Source organism: Hesperophylax consimilis, chromosome 9 (genome assembly GCF_061612785.1).
Source record: "Hesperophylax consimilis isolate HC1 chromosome 9, BYU_Hcon_1.0, whole genome shotgun sequence".
Classification (NCBI taxonomy): Eukaryota; Metazoa; Arthropoda; class Insecta; order Trichoptera; family Limnephilidae; genus Hesperophylax; species Hesperophylax consimilis.
This window is the reverse complement of record NC_142844.1, coordinates 37,428,759-37,447,154: the sequence shown is the minus strand read 5'-3', so window position 1 is coordinate 37,447,154 and position 18,396 is coordinate 37,428,759. Positions and strand designations below refer to the sequence as shown.

Genomic DNA, 18,396 nt, shown 5'->3' with positions numbered 1-18,396 from the left:
AGCTTATATTGGCTTTTTTTCGCAATTAATTGTGCCTGAGAATTATTTCTCTTCATTACAGAGAGCATCGTCTTAATTTCTCCCGGATTCTTTTTTCCTTATTCTGACTTAAATAATAAAGGAAATTTCGTCAAAAAACTCATAAAAAATGGTTTGCCTACAGACGACGTTTTAATCCACCCTGTTAGACCGGATCTTCTGAATCATTGCGTTTATATTATTACTGCGCTAAGTATTGTGTAGCCCCTCCTCTTCAGCCGCCCCCTCACACCCCACCCTGCTGGTTAATTGCCGGGTACGCCACTGCAATTATTGCACAGCGGCCCGTAACGAGCTCCGGAATATTCCATTTACACTTGTGATAGTATTTATTTATTCACGAACTAATTCAGATTTTTATCATCCCCTCCCCCCAAACCAACCCACCCCTCCCGCCCGCACAGACCTTAACACGTTAATAATGAAATTAGTAACCCCCTCCACGAAATACTGAAATAGACCGAGACTTAAATAATAATGTCCAATTGACACGTTTCCCCGCCCGATGCCGCTTCAAAGCCTAGAACCTACTTATCTTAATTCATTTCTCGAATATCTTTAGATTAAACGAATTAATTAAATGACGAAGACAAGGCGAAAATTTCGAAATTAATTTCACTTTATAATTAAGTATTTTTGTAGAATTCATCATATTTAAATTAAGGTCCCGTTGGCGTCATGTATCTTTTATCAGGAGATTTTTCAATGTGGATGAGTGTTTCAGGCGAATAATTATTGCTTGTAGAATAAATAATTCATTTTGGATGTTCACGAATATGATTTATGTTCCTTTGATGCATCTATTTTATTGCCATTGTGTTTGATAATGAGTGTTAATATTTAATATTGATACACGTGTGTCGCAAAGAAATTTTCCGTGCGCATTTTTAGTAATAATACAAAAAATTAAAGCGTAAATACTAAAATGAAGAGGAGCAAGTTTATACGGAAACTTAAGGATTTTGATTTCTATGATAGATTTTTGTGACCTTTTTAATCGTGTTAGTCAAAATGGTAGCCGTGTTGGATAGTACTCATTTCCTCCGCCAGAGCTGTCAAATCGCTATAGTCAACATCGCAATATCAAGGCGAATCCCCGAACCCAAAGAGGAAGGTAGTGTACGCGATGTTACGTAGAAGTAGACCAATATGTTTTCTTCTCATTTTGTGCATGGTTGTTAGTTAGTTTGTTGTTTTCGGATGACTGGTCGTTCAGATCGCTGATAGTGTTGCCGAAATGCTTCGCTACTCTCTGCTTTCCTTTATTCGTTGCATGTCAACAAAAAATTTCAGCCAGCCTTCAAATTTTAGGGCTGGCTGAAATTTTATTGATTTCCTCCTGCAGAGGTCCGAAAACACTACATAAATACCTAAGAACTATCCAACTTTTTTATTACTTTTCTTCGTTAGATTTTGTGTTTAGTGTTCATAAAAATTCTAACATTTCGCATTTCGTCATTATATATTATTAAGACTAACGCAGATGCATGAACGTGTGTTCCGATATTCTTACGAATTTACTAAAAGTGTTTCATGAAGCGACCTGCAGTCCCGTTTTTAACCGGATTTCCAATAAAATGAAGGGATTTTTAATAAGTCAGCAATACTCATTTTTCTCCGTGAAGTTCTCCAAATTAGTGCCACGCATGTAGATTGTAGTCCTTGCCGTATTACGTACTTGTTACGCTTTGTTTTATCAATCTCCCCCTCACAAAGACAGACGCTGTGTACATTTTCCTTTGTTATCAGAAAATACCGTAATGCCTTGTTTTATATTATGTTCTTGGTTACTTAACTCACTAATTCCAGCGAAAATATGTTCAACGAGATATTTCTATTGTTTATTAAATTATCTTTGGGTAGAACAAGATGGCCAATTATTCGGGAACCTGTAACGCTATGAATAAAACCCTTTCATTATATATTTTATTTAAACTTTAGCTCCACTCAGGAGGCCCTGAGGAAAATAATTCCCCTCAGGGCCTTTTCATCCTTGGGGATGCTGTGTGGAGGGTCTTTTTTAGGAAAGGAAGGGGAGGGAGTTCTGGGAAGGAAAAGGGTATAAGGGGTGGGTGTGAAAAAGGTATCTGGGGGTCAGTGTATCAAAGAGCGACAGACGTATGAATGCATCTCTCCCACTGATGTACGGTGCAAGGCGATGTTTTGGAGAAAGACCTATTGGAAAGGTCAAAAGATCTTCCTCAACCAGCCTCTCCTGATCTGGCCCAAAACCCGATGAACCCGGGCACCCCTGCTAAGCCTCCAAACGTAGCAAACAATTGGGGTGGCGTAATATTTAAAAAAAATATTTGTTTAATTATAAACTCAATGAAGAAAAATTTAAAAAAAGAAGAAAAATAATGTCTTTTGTATCTATTGAAAAAAAAACTAATGAGTAATGGCAAAATACCAACGCCGTAATTAATATCGAATTTAAATAAAAGTACTTGAAATGGTAAAGTAAATCAAAGTATAATATACCTACATATCAAGTATGATCGTACATGCATACAGTCATTAATATGCGTCTAAAAAAACAAATAAACTAAGGAGTTAAAAGTTGGAAGGTATAGAGACAAGACTTTTTTTAAAAAAGCTAGTAAATAATACAAATTAATAACTAGCAAATAGGTCTGAAATTAGTTGCCTTTTGAAACTCACAAAATTATTAACACCAAATATATACAAATTCACAGTTTTTGTTTGCAAGGTGATGAATTCTTGGAATTGGTGAATAAATAGAGTAGTTGGTATTGAGGTTATTGTTACATTTAAAAATGTCTTTGCTTCGAGTTTGTCTGGCAGGTACATTCATATAAATTAATTTCAATAATTTTTGCTACATATTTAATATAGTACGTACCTATGTGTTGTTTACTTCAAAATAATGAACCGTGTTTTGTTCGACCGATAATATCTACGTATTATTTGTCCAGTTCATGGTTGTACGATGCAGCTTTCTACTTGATCCCTCCTTTGGTGGCTATTGCCCACAGCTCTGTAGGAAGTAATGAAAGAGTCCCTTCGGTCAACTATAAAGATAAACACATACATAATGCATTATTCCCTTCTGACTTGTAGGTAATCTGTACGAGTATCTCTCACTATCTCTGGGAAACAGTGCGGTCGAATGGTGGCATCTCCTCTCCAGTAGATGGGGCCTAACTCTAATCAAAGCCTTCTACGTTTAGCGTGGCGCAATAATGGCCTCCTCCCACGCCTTTTTAGGTCTCATCTTTTCCATTACTTTCTCGCTTCTTCACCCTTCATTGGGATTTAGTCAGGGATGGAGGGATGGCGGGAACCTATCTCGCCTTTGATGAAGTGCACGACTGGCCTAGTTGTCGCTGCCACTGCGTTGTACACACTAAACACCCTCGCACATATTTCCCTTTTCATAAATTGCTTCTGGTTAGAAAAGAAAATTAGAATTCGTCTTCATATTCTTTCACTTCCTAAGAATTCGAAATTAACAAACCGCGTGTTATCATAACCGTCGAGAATGGTTTTGTGTAAATTTACAACGCAGCATCACAATATAAAATATTATTATATAACCATCTCTTGTCTAAATGAATACCGGCTTTGTATTATCTGAGTTCACTAACACTCCGCCTGGAGAATTGTTTGAGAGACTACAGGGTTTTTCCAATAAGAGGTGTTATTTTGAATAGCCCGATATCTCGATAGATGTTACTTTTGAAGCTGTCATTTTTTGACATTTGACAAGTAGAAACTACGTTATTAATAAAAATGGAACGATACACGCTTCAACAACGCATTGAAATTATTAAAATTCACTTGAGTGAATCAAATGCAAATCATCTTGAGTGATGAGGCCCATTTCCACCTCGGTGGCTTCGTCAACAAGCAAAATTGTCATCTGGGGCTCGGAAAACCCAAGAGTTATTGTTGAAAAGCCTCTCTATCCTCAACGTGTGACTGTTTGGTGCGGTTTATGGTCCGGCGGAGTCGTTGGACCTTAATTTTTCGAAAATGAGGCTGGAGCAACAGTTACGGTGAATGGATTGCGCTATCGAGAGATGATTAATGATTTTTTATGGCCAGAATTGGATGGTATTGATCTGGGCAACGTTTGCTTTCAACAAGCCGGCGCTACGTGCCACACAAGCAACGAAACCATTGATCTTTTACGATTGAATATCAAAATAACACCTCTTATCGGAAAACCCTGTACATAGAAAATAATATTTCACCAAGCCGTAGATACAGGTGTTTCTGTTTTGCCTGTCGCACTAAAGGAAGTCATTATTAATGTGCTTTGTATCGGACCAGCCGCGGAAAATATTGGCAGGATTTACCGTTTGATAAATCAATGCACGGAAAACAATTACTTATTGATGTATTATGTTGCGTAGAAGAAACTCAGTTGAATTTTTAATTTTAGTTACGAAGGCTTTGCTTATTTGTAGCATTCTTTTATCTTGCAGTAAAATAACATTATTTTTCGGATTGAAAACGATTTTAATACAATTAATATTCATTTTCGCGCGTTAAAACTTTAGTAGTTATTATTTAAATAATGCAAACTGAATGCAATGAGATTGTGCTAATTTGAACACGATTCAATTGTGAAATGTGCCAGCTGTTGGCTGTTGGCTGTCGGTCCTCGGAAACTAGCTGCTGAAGACTGTGTTGTGAAGGTAATAACAATAACGCACGTGAGATCAACAACTTTACTATGAAGTTCATGCTGCAGTTGATTTCTCTTGGAAACTTATCTTGCACGTACGTAAACTAGAGCCTTCACATTTCGAGCTGTAACATAAAAACGACATTTTGTATAAACACGTGTCATTTACATAGAATAGAATAGGATATAAAATAATGAGATATATTATTACGGAAGGTAGGTGTATGTATTTATCCCAAAAAGAGAGTGGTACCATTCTGAAAGTGTAAATAATAAAATAGATGTACGTTCCAGGAATAATAATAAAAAATTCCTCGTCTCCAAATAACTTTCAATTGGTAAAACGCTATTTCATGTTTCTGTATTGTTTGTGACAGTTATTTTAGCGGGAGGTTGAGTCGCGGGGGTTGAATCATCTGTAAGCGTGTCGGGTTCCCCGGCCTCGCGGTGCTGCCCTTTTGTCCCGGTGGCACCGTGGCACCGGCAAGGGCTCGGATCGATTGACGGGTCGGTCATTTAACCCAGCGGAGGGTGGTGGCCCCGGGTTCAGTAGCCAAATTCCCCACTTCTTTGTCTGCCCGCGCTCTTCACGGGGGTGGCGCCCCCGGTACTGGGTTACGAGCTCTTCTTACGGCTGCCTTCTTCCGTTCTTAACCGCCACCACCCGATTTTATATAACTTTCTCTTATCTACTTTTTTTTACATTTCTTTCTTATTGTCTATCACGCTGTAAGAATTTTGCATTCGGTTGAAATTGGGTTCGGGGGATTCGGAAGTAGCTTTCTAAGTGAACAGACTCTGACACAATGAGACAACGAGACTAGAGTACTTCTACCCCAGTGAGACCGCTACCGCTACAAGTTACAACCGATATACATCAATGCCGATACTACTGTACGGTTTTCTTCCATGCCCCGAAGTTTTGGTGTTCTAATGCTACGTTTTACCACCCAACATGATGTTAATTAATAATATACTGCGAATGTACGGGAACTGTTGAACCTGTAACTCGAGAGAAGATCGGAGTATTTCCGCTTTGTAATAAAAATCCAAGAAATTGAAAATTTCTGAACGTATCCGAAAAATAAATATTTGTTAAAACGTGATTAAATGCGCTTTAAAATTTTATTATTATAAATAATAGTATAACTTTTAGATATTCAAATTTTTTAGAACGAATATAAAAAATGTCTCTCCTTACGTTTTTTTAACTATAATTACTGATAATGAAAAAATTGTATAAAAACACACGCATTTCATTAGACAAATGTATTACAAATGTCACTGTCACCTCATTTTTTATTGTTTCATATAAAAATAATTAGTAAAAAGAAAAATTTTAATTGCATTTGGAACCTTTGGTTTCATAAAAGTGAACATTTTAATTCTTCTGTGGTTAAGTTTTACAAATGAATATAAAGCGTGTTGTTTTCCATTTAGATCGTATTTCTCACCACGACAGTAAGGGAGATAAACGATTTCTACGAGACCATACGAATTGTTCCCAAAAGCGAACAAATTAGCCTGAAGGGTTAAAAATTATTTAAGAACGCATTCAAATTAACAATTTTGTAATGTTTTTAAAATAATAAATCTAATTGAATTGCATACACTGTAATAGAAAATGAATTTTCTTTGTGAGCGCGGAATATCATTTGTTGCTTTTCTTTGTCTGCTTTATGAAATACGATATGCCCATATTGCTTATTTTGTATTTGGAAATTGACTAAAGAAATTTCCCAAGCAATATCAGATATGTTTACTATTTTTGTTATTTTTACTAAGATACACATAATGCCAGTAGTCAGATAAATATAATAACTGCCGTTGCCCACAAATAATTATATTTATATCGCATAATTAATATCGCATTTAAAATAGCGTTATACAAATAAATTAATAATATTTATTATTAATTTTACAACCGTTTCATTTACAGAATTCATTAATACTTAAGGGAAGCGGTTCCGCTGCATTGTAATACAAAACTTAAATATGAATTTGAGACCAAAATCCTTGACCGATCTGAATAATTATTTTTTTTAATCAAAAGGTGTAGCAAATATCTAGTACAGCGGAAATGTGATACTTTATTTATTTGTCTTTCAAATATAAAATATAATATAAATATATTTTTATTTATTTATTTAATTAATTAAATAAATCTATTGTTCACGATTTTAGAGGCAACTTTGGCGATTGTTTATAAGTTAATGATTTCTATTGCAATATAAATTACATAAAAAAGCATTTAAATGGGCTAATATTTAAATTACAAACGACCGATTTACGCTGGAACACAAATTTGTTGTACATGCATTAAAAATTTCGACTCAAAAAGTGGTTTTTTATATATGTTTTTTATTATATATTTAAATGGTTAGTTGGGCAAGATTGTTTTTTTAATAATTGCCACTCACAAAAAATGTCAAATTTGCTTATAAAAATAGAATTATTTTATAATTATATTTTATAATTTGAAACACAAAATATAAAAAATCATATATCCGTACATGATATTTCTTACAATTTTTGATTTAAAAAATAATTATTCAGTTTGATCAAGTATTTTGGCAGTTTTGTATGAAAAAAGACCGCGCAGCCGCTCCACTTAAATGCTCCTTCATATTTCTTATTTACTCGCGAAGTAAGTAATTGCAGGATTTGTGAACGTGAAAGTTTGTGTAACTGTAAGTAATTGTAGGATTTGTGAACGTGAAAGTTTGTGTAATTATAAGTACTTGTAAGATTTGTGAACGTGAAAGTTTGTGTAACTATAAGTAATTGTAGGATTTGTGAACGTGAAAGTTTGTGTATTTATAACTAATTGTAAGATTTGTGACCGTGAACGTTTGTGTAATAATAATTGTAGGATTTGTGAACGTGAAAATTTGTGTAATTATAAGTAATTGTAGGATTTGTGAACGTGAAAGTTTGTGCAATTATAAGTAATTGTAGGATTTGTGAACGTGAAAGTTTGTGTAAATCTAAGTAATTGTAGGATTTGTGAACGTAAAAGTTTGTGTAATTATAAGTAATTGTAGGATTTGTAAACGTGAAAGTTTGTGTATATTATAAATCAGAACAAGAACGAATTGCTGCCGAATGATCAAGAATGAATATCTACGAAAGGCTACTAATTTATAGGTAGGTCACTTGTCCGAATTCTTGACGCAACGGTTCAAATTTTGAAAGTGAAACTGAAAGCGTCCTTGAGGTGATTTTGCACAAAAACGACGCTCTACAAATCATCCAAATATTATTATTATTTAGTTAGTTTGTATATGACAGTGTTAGGATTTTTTTTTGTATTATCGACCAATAAAATAACGACATTAAAAATTAAATGCATAACAATATAAAGCGTATCTGCTTAAAGTTACCAAAAGTGTTATAAAGCATATATGTACGAGTATATATTATACAGTGTTCCACGCTCATACCGCAAAACTTTTGGGTGAAACATTTGGGCGAAATTTTTCATATTCTAAGAAATAAAATCACAAAAAAAAAATTAAATAAAAATTGTGTAGTGTAATCGTAGCTTTTCTTTTGCGAATAATGCACAACCTAACCTAACCTAACCAAATGGCCACCCCAAAATCACAAAACATCTTTATTTGGGCACTGATGAAAAAAATGTCTCCAATTTGAGTAAAAAAGTATTTCATGAATTATCCACCCCCAAAGTTTCGCGGTATGAGCTTGCAACTCGGGGTATAGATAGGTATTTTATCTCTTACGTGAATTTTTGGCGCAATCAGTTCCAATTTTGAAAATGCCACATGGATTCAAGACAAATTCGAGTTCATTGAACAACACAGTTACAACCACTCACAGACAGACCCACAACCGAAATGATATTAGATGATAATAGTTTACATTGGAATACTTTGCGCTGTATTTAAAGCCATGCACCACGTCGTGTAACATTTGGAATCGGGCCGTTAACAATAACACTCCTTATGAAGATGGCGATAAGGTTTAAATTCCCGCTTAACACCAGCTGCCTGTTTTGAATTATGCAAGAAAAAAACATCCGCCAAAAATTTTTTTTTTTTTTTACGAAGTTCAGGCGCAAATAATTAAATGTTTTACGATCATAATCACAAAAGACTTGAAAATGCTCGATTATTTCAAAGGCCAAGATGTGTTCTGCTCGCAGTATTTTAATTACAGCATCCAAATTTTCAAATCAAAAACACATGATTTTGCATTAGTCGGTAGTGCTTCGCCTTAATGTGAGGCTGTATTTATAAGGAAATAATAATAAGTGGGTATTTAATCTTTAGTGCCAATGGCTTATTAGGGGCTTCGGGCTAAATGGCCTTTTCCACCCCATTACATATTAAATTGCGCTGTTTTTTGACTTCCATGTCTCCGTCCCAATTACCCCCAACCCAAGGCCGGGTATTAAATATTCATGTTTGTCTAATGCTGTGGCTCCGGGTAACAAAGGATCTCGTTACAAGATACAATATCTTATTTTATTCATAGTGCGCTGTGGTTCTTTCTATAAATTACAATGCTTCGCTATCGCTAATGTATTTCTTCTTCCACCATTCATTACACAATGTTACTCTTAAAAAACTACATTACATCGGCTTTAATTCCACTCCGCGTCTCATTCCAGTGCAGAGATATGGCGTTAAATATTCCTTGGGCGTCCTCGACTGTTTTTACCATCTAAACCACTTTCTAAACACTCCTGTCAGAATAGAAGAACAAACTTTGAAGTGTTCAGCGATATCGGTCGACTACTTTTCGAGTTTTTAAGCACAAACATACGCATGCATCTTATATATTTGCTTTACAGCTAAACGCTAGTTTAAGTATCATGGTGGAAATGAGATTGCGATATGAAAATAGTTGATCTAAAAATTTCAGGCACATAAGCTGTGCAAATTTCATGACTCTAGAGCTCACCGCTTCCGTGTTTTAGCGCACCGATTTTTTTATTGATAACATGCAATTGCATTCACATTTGGACAATAATATTTTATTACAAAAATTTATAAAATATTAGTGATAACTTGGAAGAAAAAACAACATACTGATAGTGAGATTGAATATGCATAATTTAAATTTATTCTTTTCATTTTATAATCCAGCATTCCAGGAACTTATCTAATCTACTTCGGGCAATTTGTAGCAATATTTCAAGATCAGCCTTTTTCGTCGTAATTGGTAAACGGTCCAAGGTTTATGTATTTCCTTGTTCCGTGCAATGCTCTCGGCCTAGGCAGAGTAACAAGGGCGGGCTTTAGCGGGCTCGGCCGCCCTTTGTCCGCCCCCGCCCCCGCCCTCCCTTACCCCCACCATTGTGCTACGAAACACCCTTCATTCAATTACGTAAGCCAATATGTTAATTCAGTCATTAAAACGGTTCATTTCATGTACAGCCGCCCATTATGGATTAACCCGCGCTATCATTACTGCCTTTGTTTTCCCGCCCAAGGTTATCTTTGTTGTTTTATTCCGCTACAGTTATGTTATTGTTTGGCGGAGGGTACTTTTCGGTACTTTTGCGAACGGGGACAATAGATCCGTTACGAAATATTTGTATTAGAATCCACGACAAAGCTGCGGCAGTATTATTTTTCATTAAAATCGAATACAAAAGTAAACAGCGCAATCTTTTCGAAATACTAATAAGGACGCTTTTCTTCTATTTTTGCTTTTCTCAAATTCGCGATTTTTCGACGATTCCCCTTAACTGCCGAGGTTTTTCGACAAGAAATAATAAACCCTCACCGTAATCGAAACTTTTTGATAATCGATAATATAAATATATCCTATTCCGAAACACTGCAATGTTTCAAATAAACAGCTCGGACTTGGAATGATATCTTCACACAAATAACGATGCCAGATCCGCAATCTCTGAAATAACGAGGACGTAACGCCAGTATTTTTTTTTTAAATTAACAAATCGGCAGCTAAATCTCTGATTTTCGTCTCAGACAACCGGTGAAATCGTGTCCTGTCTCATTAAATATCTCACATGAAAGCGATTAATTTGAATACATTTTACTCGATTATTTTAAGATTCTATTTATTTGTATTGTCAATCCGTTGAAGTTTTCCATAGGTATTCGAATCGTCGAACCTGACTGAGTAAGTTGTTGTCGTTCTGTCTCCGTAGCGTAATGGCCACATTGATATATCATATCTCTATGAATAGCCAACGCATTTCACTTTGTGTAGGGTTTTTGCGGGTTCGATTCCCTCGGCAGCACACACAAATTTAATATAATTTTCTCTGCATATACCCGGCTTCTTGCAGTCATTGTCATAGTTAGAATAAACAAAAGAGGTCCAAGATGAGATTCTTGGGGAATTCCTGATTGTATATTACGAAAACATGATGTGAATACTTCTGTTTGTGACAAATGATTAAAATCATTTGAAGGTCTACATTAACCCGATTTTCTTACCCGGGAGTAGTTTGATATTGATATTACCGAAGGTTTTTGAGAAATCCGTCTATATAATGAATCGTAGATTATTAGGTATGGCTGGTACGAGTGGGGAGGTGGGAGAATAGGTAGGTAGAGCAGCCAGTCTAGTAGCCACTTTATTCAAGCTCAGCTTTCCCTCGCGCTTCTCTTCCTGGTTTCAGGAAAAGCTGCAAAAATGTAACGGCTGCCATTTGGAGGGGTAGGATGCAAGGAACCGGAAATCTGAAATTCTCGAATCACAATTGTAAGGCAACCGTTCCCGTTCCCCTCTCTCCCCTTTCTGAATATTACCACATCTTATGTTGATCCTGTGCGCGAATATGAAATACAAATATGCCTAGTGAACATTTTCAATTTATTTACTCCTTCAATCTTCGATTGTTGTGGAAACGTTTTATCGTACCGATATATATGCAAAAGTCAACCATTCTCCCTATTCGTGTCTTATTATAGTTATAATACATATTTATAGTTATAATACATTTTATTTACCCGTGAAAAATAAGGGGATGTTACAATTTTTTTAACTGAAATTTATTGAAAAAATATTTGTCTCAGGATGACCATTTTATAGGCGATCAGAAATTGCCTTTCGAGTAAACTTGAAAAATCACGAAATCTGTCAAAAATTTAAACAAAAAAAATACACATTTCAAATACATTAAATGTGAAGAATTTCACGAATATCTAACGCACATCATCACAGACAACCAAAATTAGTAGATTCGTTTGATTGTAATACTTTAATTCATTGTGATTTCTATCAATTATTTATCTGTAAAGTCGATTGTGTAAAATTAGGTAGCTAAAGTGGACAGTAATGTTAATGTGCTACATTGTACAAGCTTTGTGAATTGGAATGGGGGCCGAGAGAGCGGGTGTGGGAGTGGGAGTAGAGTGAAGGGCGGCTGACCTCCCACCCCCTCCCCCCAAGGCAGGATATTGGCAATACTCATCACGGCTCATTTCCTTTGGATTTATCCCGGCAAATTTTTGACTGTACACAAAGTTTCTAAACTCAGTGAATATTTCCCTGGTAAAAAAATTTACAACATGTATTTCGGAAAACCGTGATTGTGTTATTATGAAGTCATGCGTGTTTTCTCTTAGCAAGCTTATATATACCTGAACTTATTAATTTTATATTTAAAAATAAGTTCTAAATATTTATTACATTTTGAAACTCGTAATCATAGATTTGGAAGACGGGTAGGGATACCGTCTCCCCGGGGTCCATTCATTGATTAACCAGCACCTCTGCCGTAGGTCACCCCCAAGTGGTTCTGTATGTTTGGTAACTTAACAGGGGGGCCCGGGTTCATGGGTGAGGATTGTTCAGATAATGTTCCTGTCCCTTGCTATAAGTCACCTTTTCTGTAGAATCCTCCGCTCTGCCAGTATTTTCCCACCACCATCTCTAGAAGCACGTAGTCTGGGTTGATTCCTACATTATCCTCATTATTCCTAGCATATAGAGCATTTAGAGTGGAAACTGATGTAAGTTTTGTTTGTGATTCCAGTTGAAGGTGCGGGCGGTGACGGCTTGGCGCCACGGAGGGGCGGAGCACGGAGGAGAACTGTCGGTGTTCTGCTGGTGATCCTCGCCCCCTCAGGCCCTCGTCCCTCCACAGGGAGTGTGCCCTCCCTCGCCATAAGGGGCGCTCAGTGTGCATCTCACACCCACACTTCTGCAGATCAGCATCTGGCTGATAGAGAAGCTGTCAGGAGTATTAGTACGGCTCGTACTAGGAAATGGCATTGGCACGGTTTTGCTTGCAAAGTGATGGAAGTACTTAAATGAAGTCTTAGATTGTCTGGACTGCGTCAGATTGAGAATGGTTGGGCAGTGTCGTTGTTGTAGGAAGTATAGATGTCCATAAGCTTAATAATATGTATACATTTAGTTTGTAAAACCTTTAAGCGCTTCGTATTTCCGATTGAAGGCATTTTGTTTTCACCAAAAGAAGTGTTTTCTTCCGTTTGGGTTAAGTAACGGCTGCGCCCAGCTGCAGCGCGGCGATCTCATAGCTGGAAGTGGAACTCTCCCGGTCTAATCTCCCAGGGAATAACAAACAAACAATACATTGATCTCATGTTGCTGAAGAACTGGAGCTGGAAGCGACCTTACATATTACATTATTACTTTATTCCCTCGTAACGGGCTGGGGCGCTAAGGGCGGATGCAGATATGTCGGACTAGATTAATACTTCATTACGATTAATTCTTAGGAAGAGAATAATAATTGTTGTTTGACTATCATTAATGCATTTGTGCTTAGCGAGTTTATGTTTTAAGTAAATATAGTTTTTTTTTTTTTACTTGCGCACAGAATGTAAAAATAATGCTTTTGTGATATATTTGTTTTTTATTATTATTTCTAAAAATGTTTTTAAATGTTAATAATATAATACTGCATCAGTAAGGTAACTTACGAGACATACATCAGAATATTGTCAGTAGTTTATTTGTGCATATTTTGAAAATTCTGTTTGCTTCTTTGATTTGCCAACATAATTAAATTCTTGGAATGGAACTTCCATTAAAATATGTAAGAATTGTTCTTAGGATATCTAAGTACGTGAATATATAATCTGAATGTTTTCAAATGTTAAAGATATTTTAAGAGTTCAGTTATTTTGTTATGTTTTTATTGTTTATATTATGTACAAGAGCCTGCTGCGCAGATGGGAGGGTAGTCGGTAAGCCCCCAGTGGCGGTGGAACTGCGGGCAAAAGGACGAGTACCACAGGAGGACGGGTGATAGTGACGTGACGCTATTGTATATAGATTTAGACGGCAGGCTGGTGGTCAGAGCACTCCCACTGAGCTGGTAATGTGAAGTGGAGTATTAAAAGTTGGTAGGGCAGCCCATAGTGAGCAGCAACCCCCAGTGGGCGGTAGAACTGCCGGCATAAGGATGAGTACGACTGGAGGGCGGGAGATAGTGACGTGACGCTATCTTATATAGATTTTGACGGCGGACTCGTGGTCAGTGTAGTCCCACTGAAGTCTGCCGATAATGTGATGTGTGGCGTAGAGTGGAGTATTAAAAGCTCGCCAAGACTTTTTAACAAATTTTCAAGTGACTTTTTTAAATTACATGGATAAATATTATACATTTATACTTATGTATTAAATATATATATATTAGTGTTTAGTAGGTACATAACAAATTACAACACAAACTCAGCTGTTAACTGTTGTGTGCGCTGATCACATTGTGGAAATACACAAGAAGAAGAGTAAATAGAACTATATACGGTTGATATATATTTAAAGATGTGTTGTAACATAATAAAGTTATATGTTTAAATTAGGTTGTGTTTATGATTGTCATCTAATTGTTTAACCTTAACAATTCGTAAAGCCATTGCGTACTATTTCATTGTTATAGGATGGGATGTTATTTCTTCCTTTGTTATTTTTACTATTGTTTTGAAGGTGTATTAGATTTGGCCATGTATATGAGTTGATATCGGACAGTACCGAGTACCGTAATGCAATAAATCATCATTCTATGTCTCTGAGCATTTTGGCTTTCAAAAGAAAACAAGCAACTTTACCTATTGGTACTAACAGTTTGATTAACATACACTATTTGTGGTCATTCTAATAGAAAAAAACATTCAATCTTCAGTGGCATTTTGTAACTGCCTCTAACCTAATTATGCCTTTTATGCCAGAAGTGAAAAAGATGAAACATAACCCTCCAAAATATGTTTATAGTCTTATTAACATTTTGGTAGAGAAATATGTTTAATAATGCTTCGATTGGATAAATTATTAGTCTCTGAATTCTGTTGTTGACATTTTGTATTAAATCTAATTGAACGATGTATTTGTATTACAAGAATTTACTGAGCACTGCTGGGACTAAAACACACTGAGTATATTTTGCAAATGTTCATGTGATACTAGATTTATTCAATCATTTTAATAATTAAATTAAAGCTATTTCAATTTAAAGTGTAAAGTCCCACCTTATTCGTAGAATTTTTGTAGATCTAAAATATGTGAAGATAATTGTTAGCCCACCAAAGAAAATGTCTATTTCGTTTGATGATAACAAATTAATTAATTTCTTGGAAACATAATATATATTATATGTGAATAGTGACTATCTTCGGTGTTCTTTGTAGGGGGGAATAGGCCATTTGATGAAAAAATTTGTGAAATATGAGCCTGTCCAGATGATCCCAACTTACTTTGTAGGGGGGAATAGGCCATTTTACGAAAATGTTTGTGAAATATGAGCCTGTCCAGATGATCCCAACATATTTTCGTCCTTTCTACAAAACAGCGACGATATGATCTTTTCGTGATATTTTAGATTATGGTTCACTTTTCAGTTATTTTTTTAATAAATAAATGCTTTTTGATCCAAAACGTGCAGAATACGATGGAATATATATAATTTCAAACTAATAAGAATCAATTAATCCCGCCCACTAAAATTATTTGAACTCAAAGTTCAGTTAATTACTGAATACTGCATTTGAGCCATTAATGTACGGTTATTTAAAGAATACATTTAAAAGTGACTAGTTTGTTGTGTGTATGTTTTGCCATTCTTGAACACACAAAGATCATCAATAGGCCTGATTTTACAAGTGAGATCTCCTAGTAATAAGATTAATATCAATATGAGTGTGACTTCTTAATACTTAATATTTCTTTTCCGGTTCCATAACCTGACTCCCTTGGATCACTAGTTAATATGCCAATTAAATTAAAATAATGTTTAAATGTCGTAAATAACTATTATTTACGTAAATGTTTGAATTAATTTTGAATACAATGAAACAATATAAAATCTGGCCTACACTGTGGAACTTGTGTATAAGTGAAGCGAATCTGTTTGACAAGATATTCCTTTGCCTTTCTGACAGAAAAAGTTGTGACTTCTGATCAACACCATTCCGAGATAATCGCTTTTGAAAGTCTAAGGGGATAATTTACTTACTACTTGTAGAAAAAATCGAACTTTTGTATTAAATTTAAGGGTAGGTCCATCTAATGGCTTTATTTTATTTTACTGGGTATTGAGTTGACATATTTATGTACTTCAAATAGAGTTCCAGATCAAAGGTAGATACAGACCAAATACAAATTTAGCAAAAAGGGACTTCTTCTGTCAGAATGAGGACAATCTTATGTTATGAATGAGGTCGACACACAGAAAAGTGATAGAATTCTAAAGTTATTTTTAGCAGAGTAAATATTTTCTTATCATAAACCTTTTGCACAATATTTTGTATGTTCTTGGAAAAATCTCATGACATAATAATTAATTACAAAAATCGGAGCATTTGAAGTATTTTTGATTTGATAAAAAGTTAAACATAATTTTTTGTCAAGTTTAGCGGGAGTTCATCGACCAATCATCTATTATCACATCATCTGTCATACTAGTAATTAGAATTCATGTTTTGTAATAATTATTGTACTCTTTCTTTCAGCATATTTTGTTCTTGAATAACTTTCCAGCCAAACGATTATTTCGTGTAACAGAGAGGTTTTCTATAATTACATATATTGTAAAGGAGTCTCAGATGTTGAAAATAGATGTAATTTAATGAATAATGAGAGGAACATTTGTGAATGACTCGGAGAATCATAGAAGGTGGATGATTCTTTATATTTGATCACTTTTAGGATACATAAGTAAAGTAACAGTGGAAGTGTCGTTCAAGTGTCCGACACCGGCACCAGCACCTCGACTGGACTGGACTGGACTGGACTGGACTGGAACTGTTATCTTATGACCTTCCCCAGTTGGTCGGGGAGAGGAGCGCCACAAGGAGTTATATTAAATAATAACAAAGTACAAACGAGTATTTCTACCTCAACACTAATCTTGTGACAATTATTTCATTTGTGTAATTATTAGCATAATTCAAATTACCACAACTCGGTCATGAATTCAGTTTACAATTATGTATTCATCGAGTGCATTCTCCACACAAACCAGTTCTGTGAATTTAATTTTACAAGTATATAATTGTGCAGCGTATTGAGTTTTTATATACTTTTAATGTATTTTACAACAAAGAGCACTCCTATTTTCACTTTCTATAAACTTAATTCAATAATTGAATCATTTACTGCATAACCTTTGTCCCACACAATGCGCTTTCATTACAGAGACACATTTTCATATTGTCTGTGAAACACAAAATGTTAAAATACATTTAAAGAACACCGCAAACAAAATAATGTCTACCAAAAAGTGTGCATTGTATTTTTAGTTATTACTCATGTGGGTGTCCAATCTATACATCTTTAAATACATGTTAATTGATATTGTGTTTTTTCTGTATTTCAATAAGGTATGTCAACCTACTTTAGTACTTATCTCTTTCTCAGTTCGTTTCTTAGGTGAAATGTCAATCATACAAAACACAGTATTTGCAATCTTTGAATAAATTATGAAAAATAATATTCCTGTTATTATTTCCCATTTTTATCCTTTTCCCAGTGTGTTATGCCTATAAACCTCGAATTATAACAGACAACTAAGGGTCCAGTACCGTGGGCTAAAACATTTTCAAAAATTCAAAATTGTAAATTATAAATAAATAATAAAATAAAATATAAGAACACAAATAAACAAAAAAAAATTATCTTCACTACACTAACAACAGCAATAATTACTAATATATACCTAAAACTAAACTGAACAAATGTTTATATAATGAATGGTATGCAACTGAACAGGATTCATAATAATAATAATAATAATAACATAACATTTATATAGCGCAGTTTTGTGTTGTTTCACTTAGAGTGCGCTTAACTATAATAAACTTAAAATAAAATTTCCTATTGTGTTCCTTTAAAAAAAATTAATTACATAATATGAAATAAAGAATAAACGGTTTACACAAAAGCAGAGAATAAAATTTAACAATAACAGTGCTATTTTAGTAGAGGACAACAATAAAAGACAGTGACAGTGCACGAAAAATAAGAACTTTAAAATTAAAATATTATATAAAACAGGAAAACATTAAAATATTATATGATTAGTCATCGAACTACGGTAGTGGATAGTCGTGCTCTGTGTTTGACGAATTGCCTACCTGCTGTCGCGGACTTCGTACAGATAAGAAATTATTGTTACATTTTTGTTTTCTATTATTTGTTTGTTATATTTAGGTTTTGAAATTCGTGTGTACAGTCAATCAAATAGACTGTATTATTGTTTTTTTTTGTTAATTAATTTATAAATATGGAGGAAG

General features: G+C 34.8%; 1 protein-coding gene across 1 annotated transcript in view; it reads left to right on the top strand.

The window, feature by feature from the left end:
• The window catches only part of Reph (Regulator of eph expression), a 173,086-nt gene extending 155,492 nt beyond the window's left edge, over positions 1-17,594 (top strand). Inside the window, exon 5 of the mRNA XM_089635939.1 lies at positions 12,675-17,594. Within this exon, the coding sequence (XP_089492065.1) occupies positions 12,675-12,752 (78 nt within the window). The 3' untranslated portion in view covers positions 12,753-17,594. The remainder of the gene's footprint in view (positions 1-12,674) is intronic.
• The last annotated feature ends 802 nt before the right edge of the window (positions 17,595-18,396 follow it).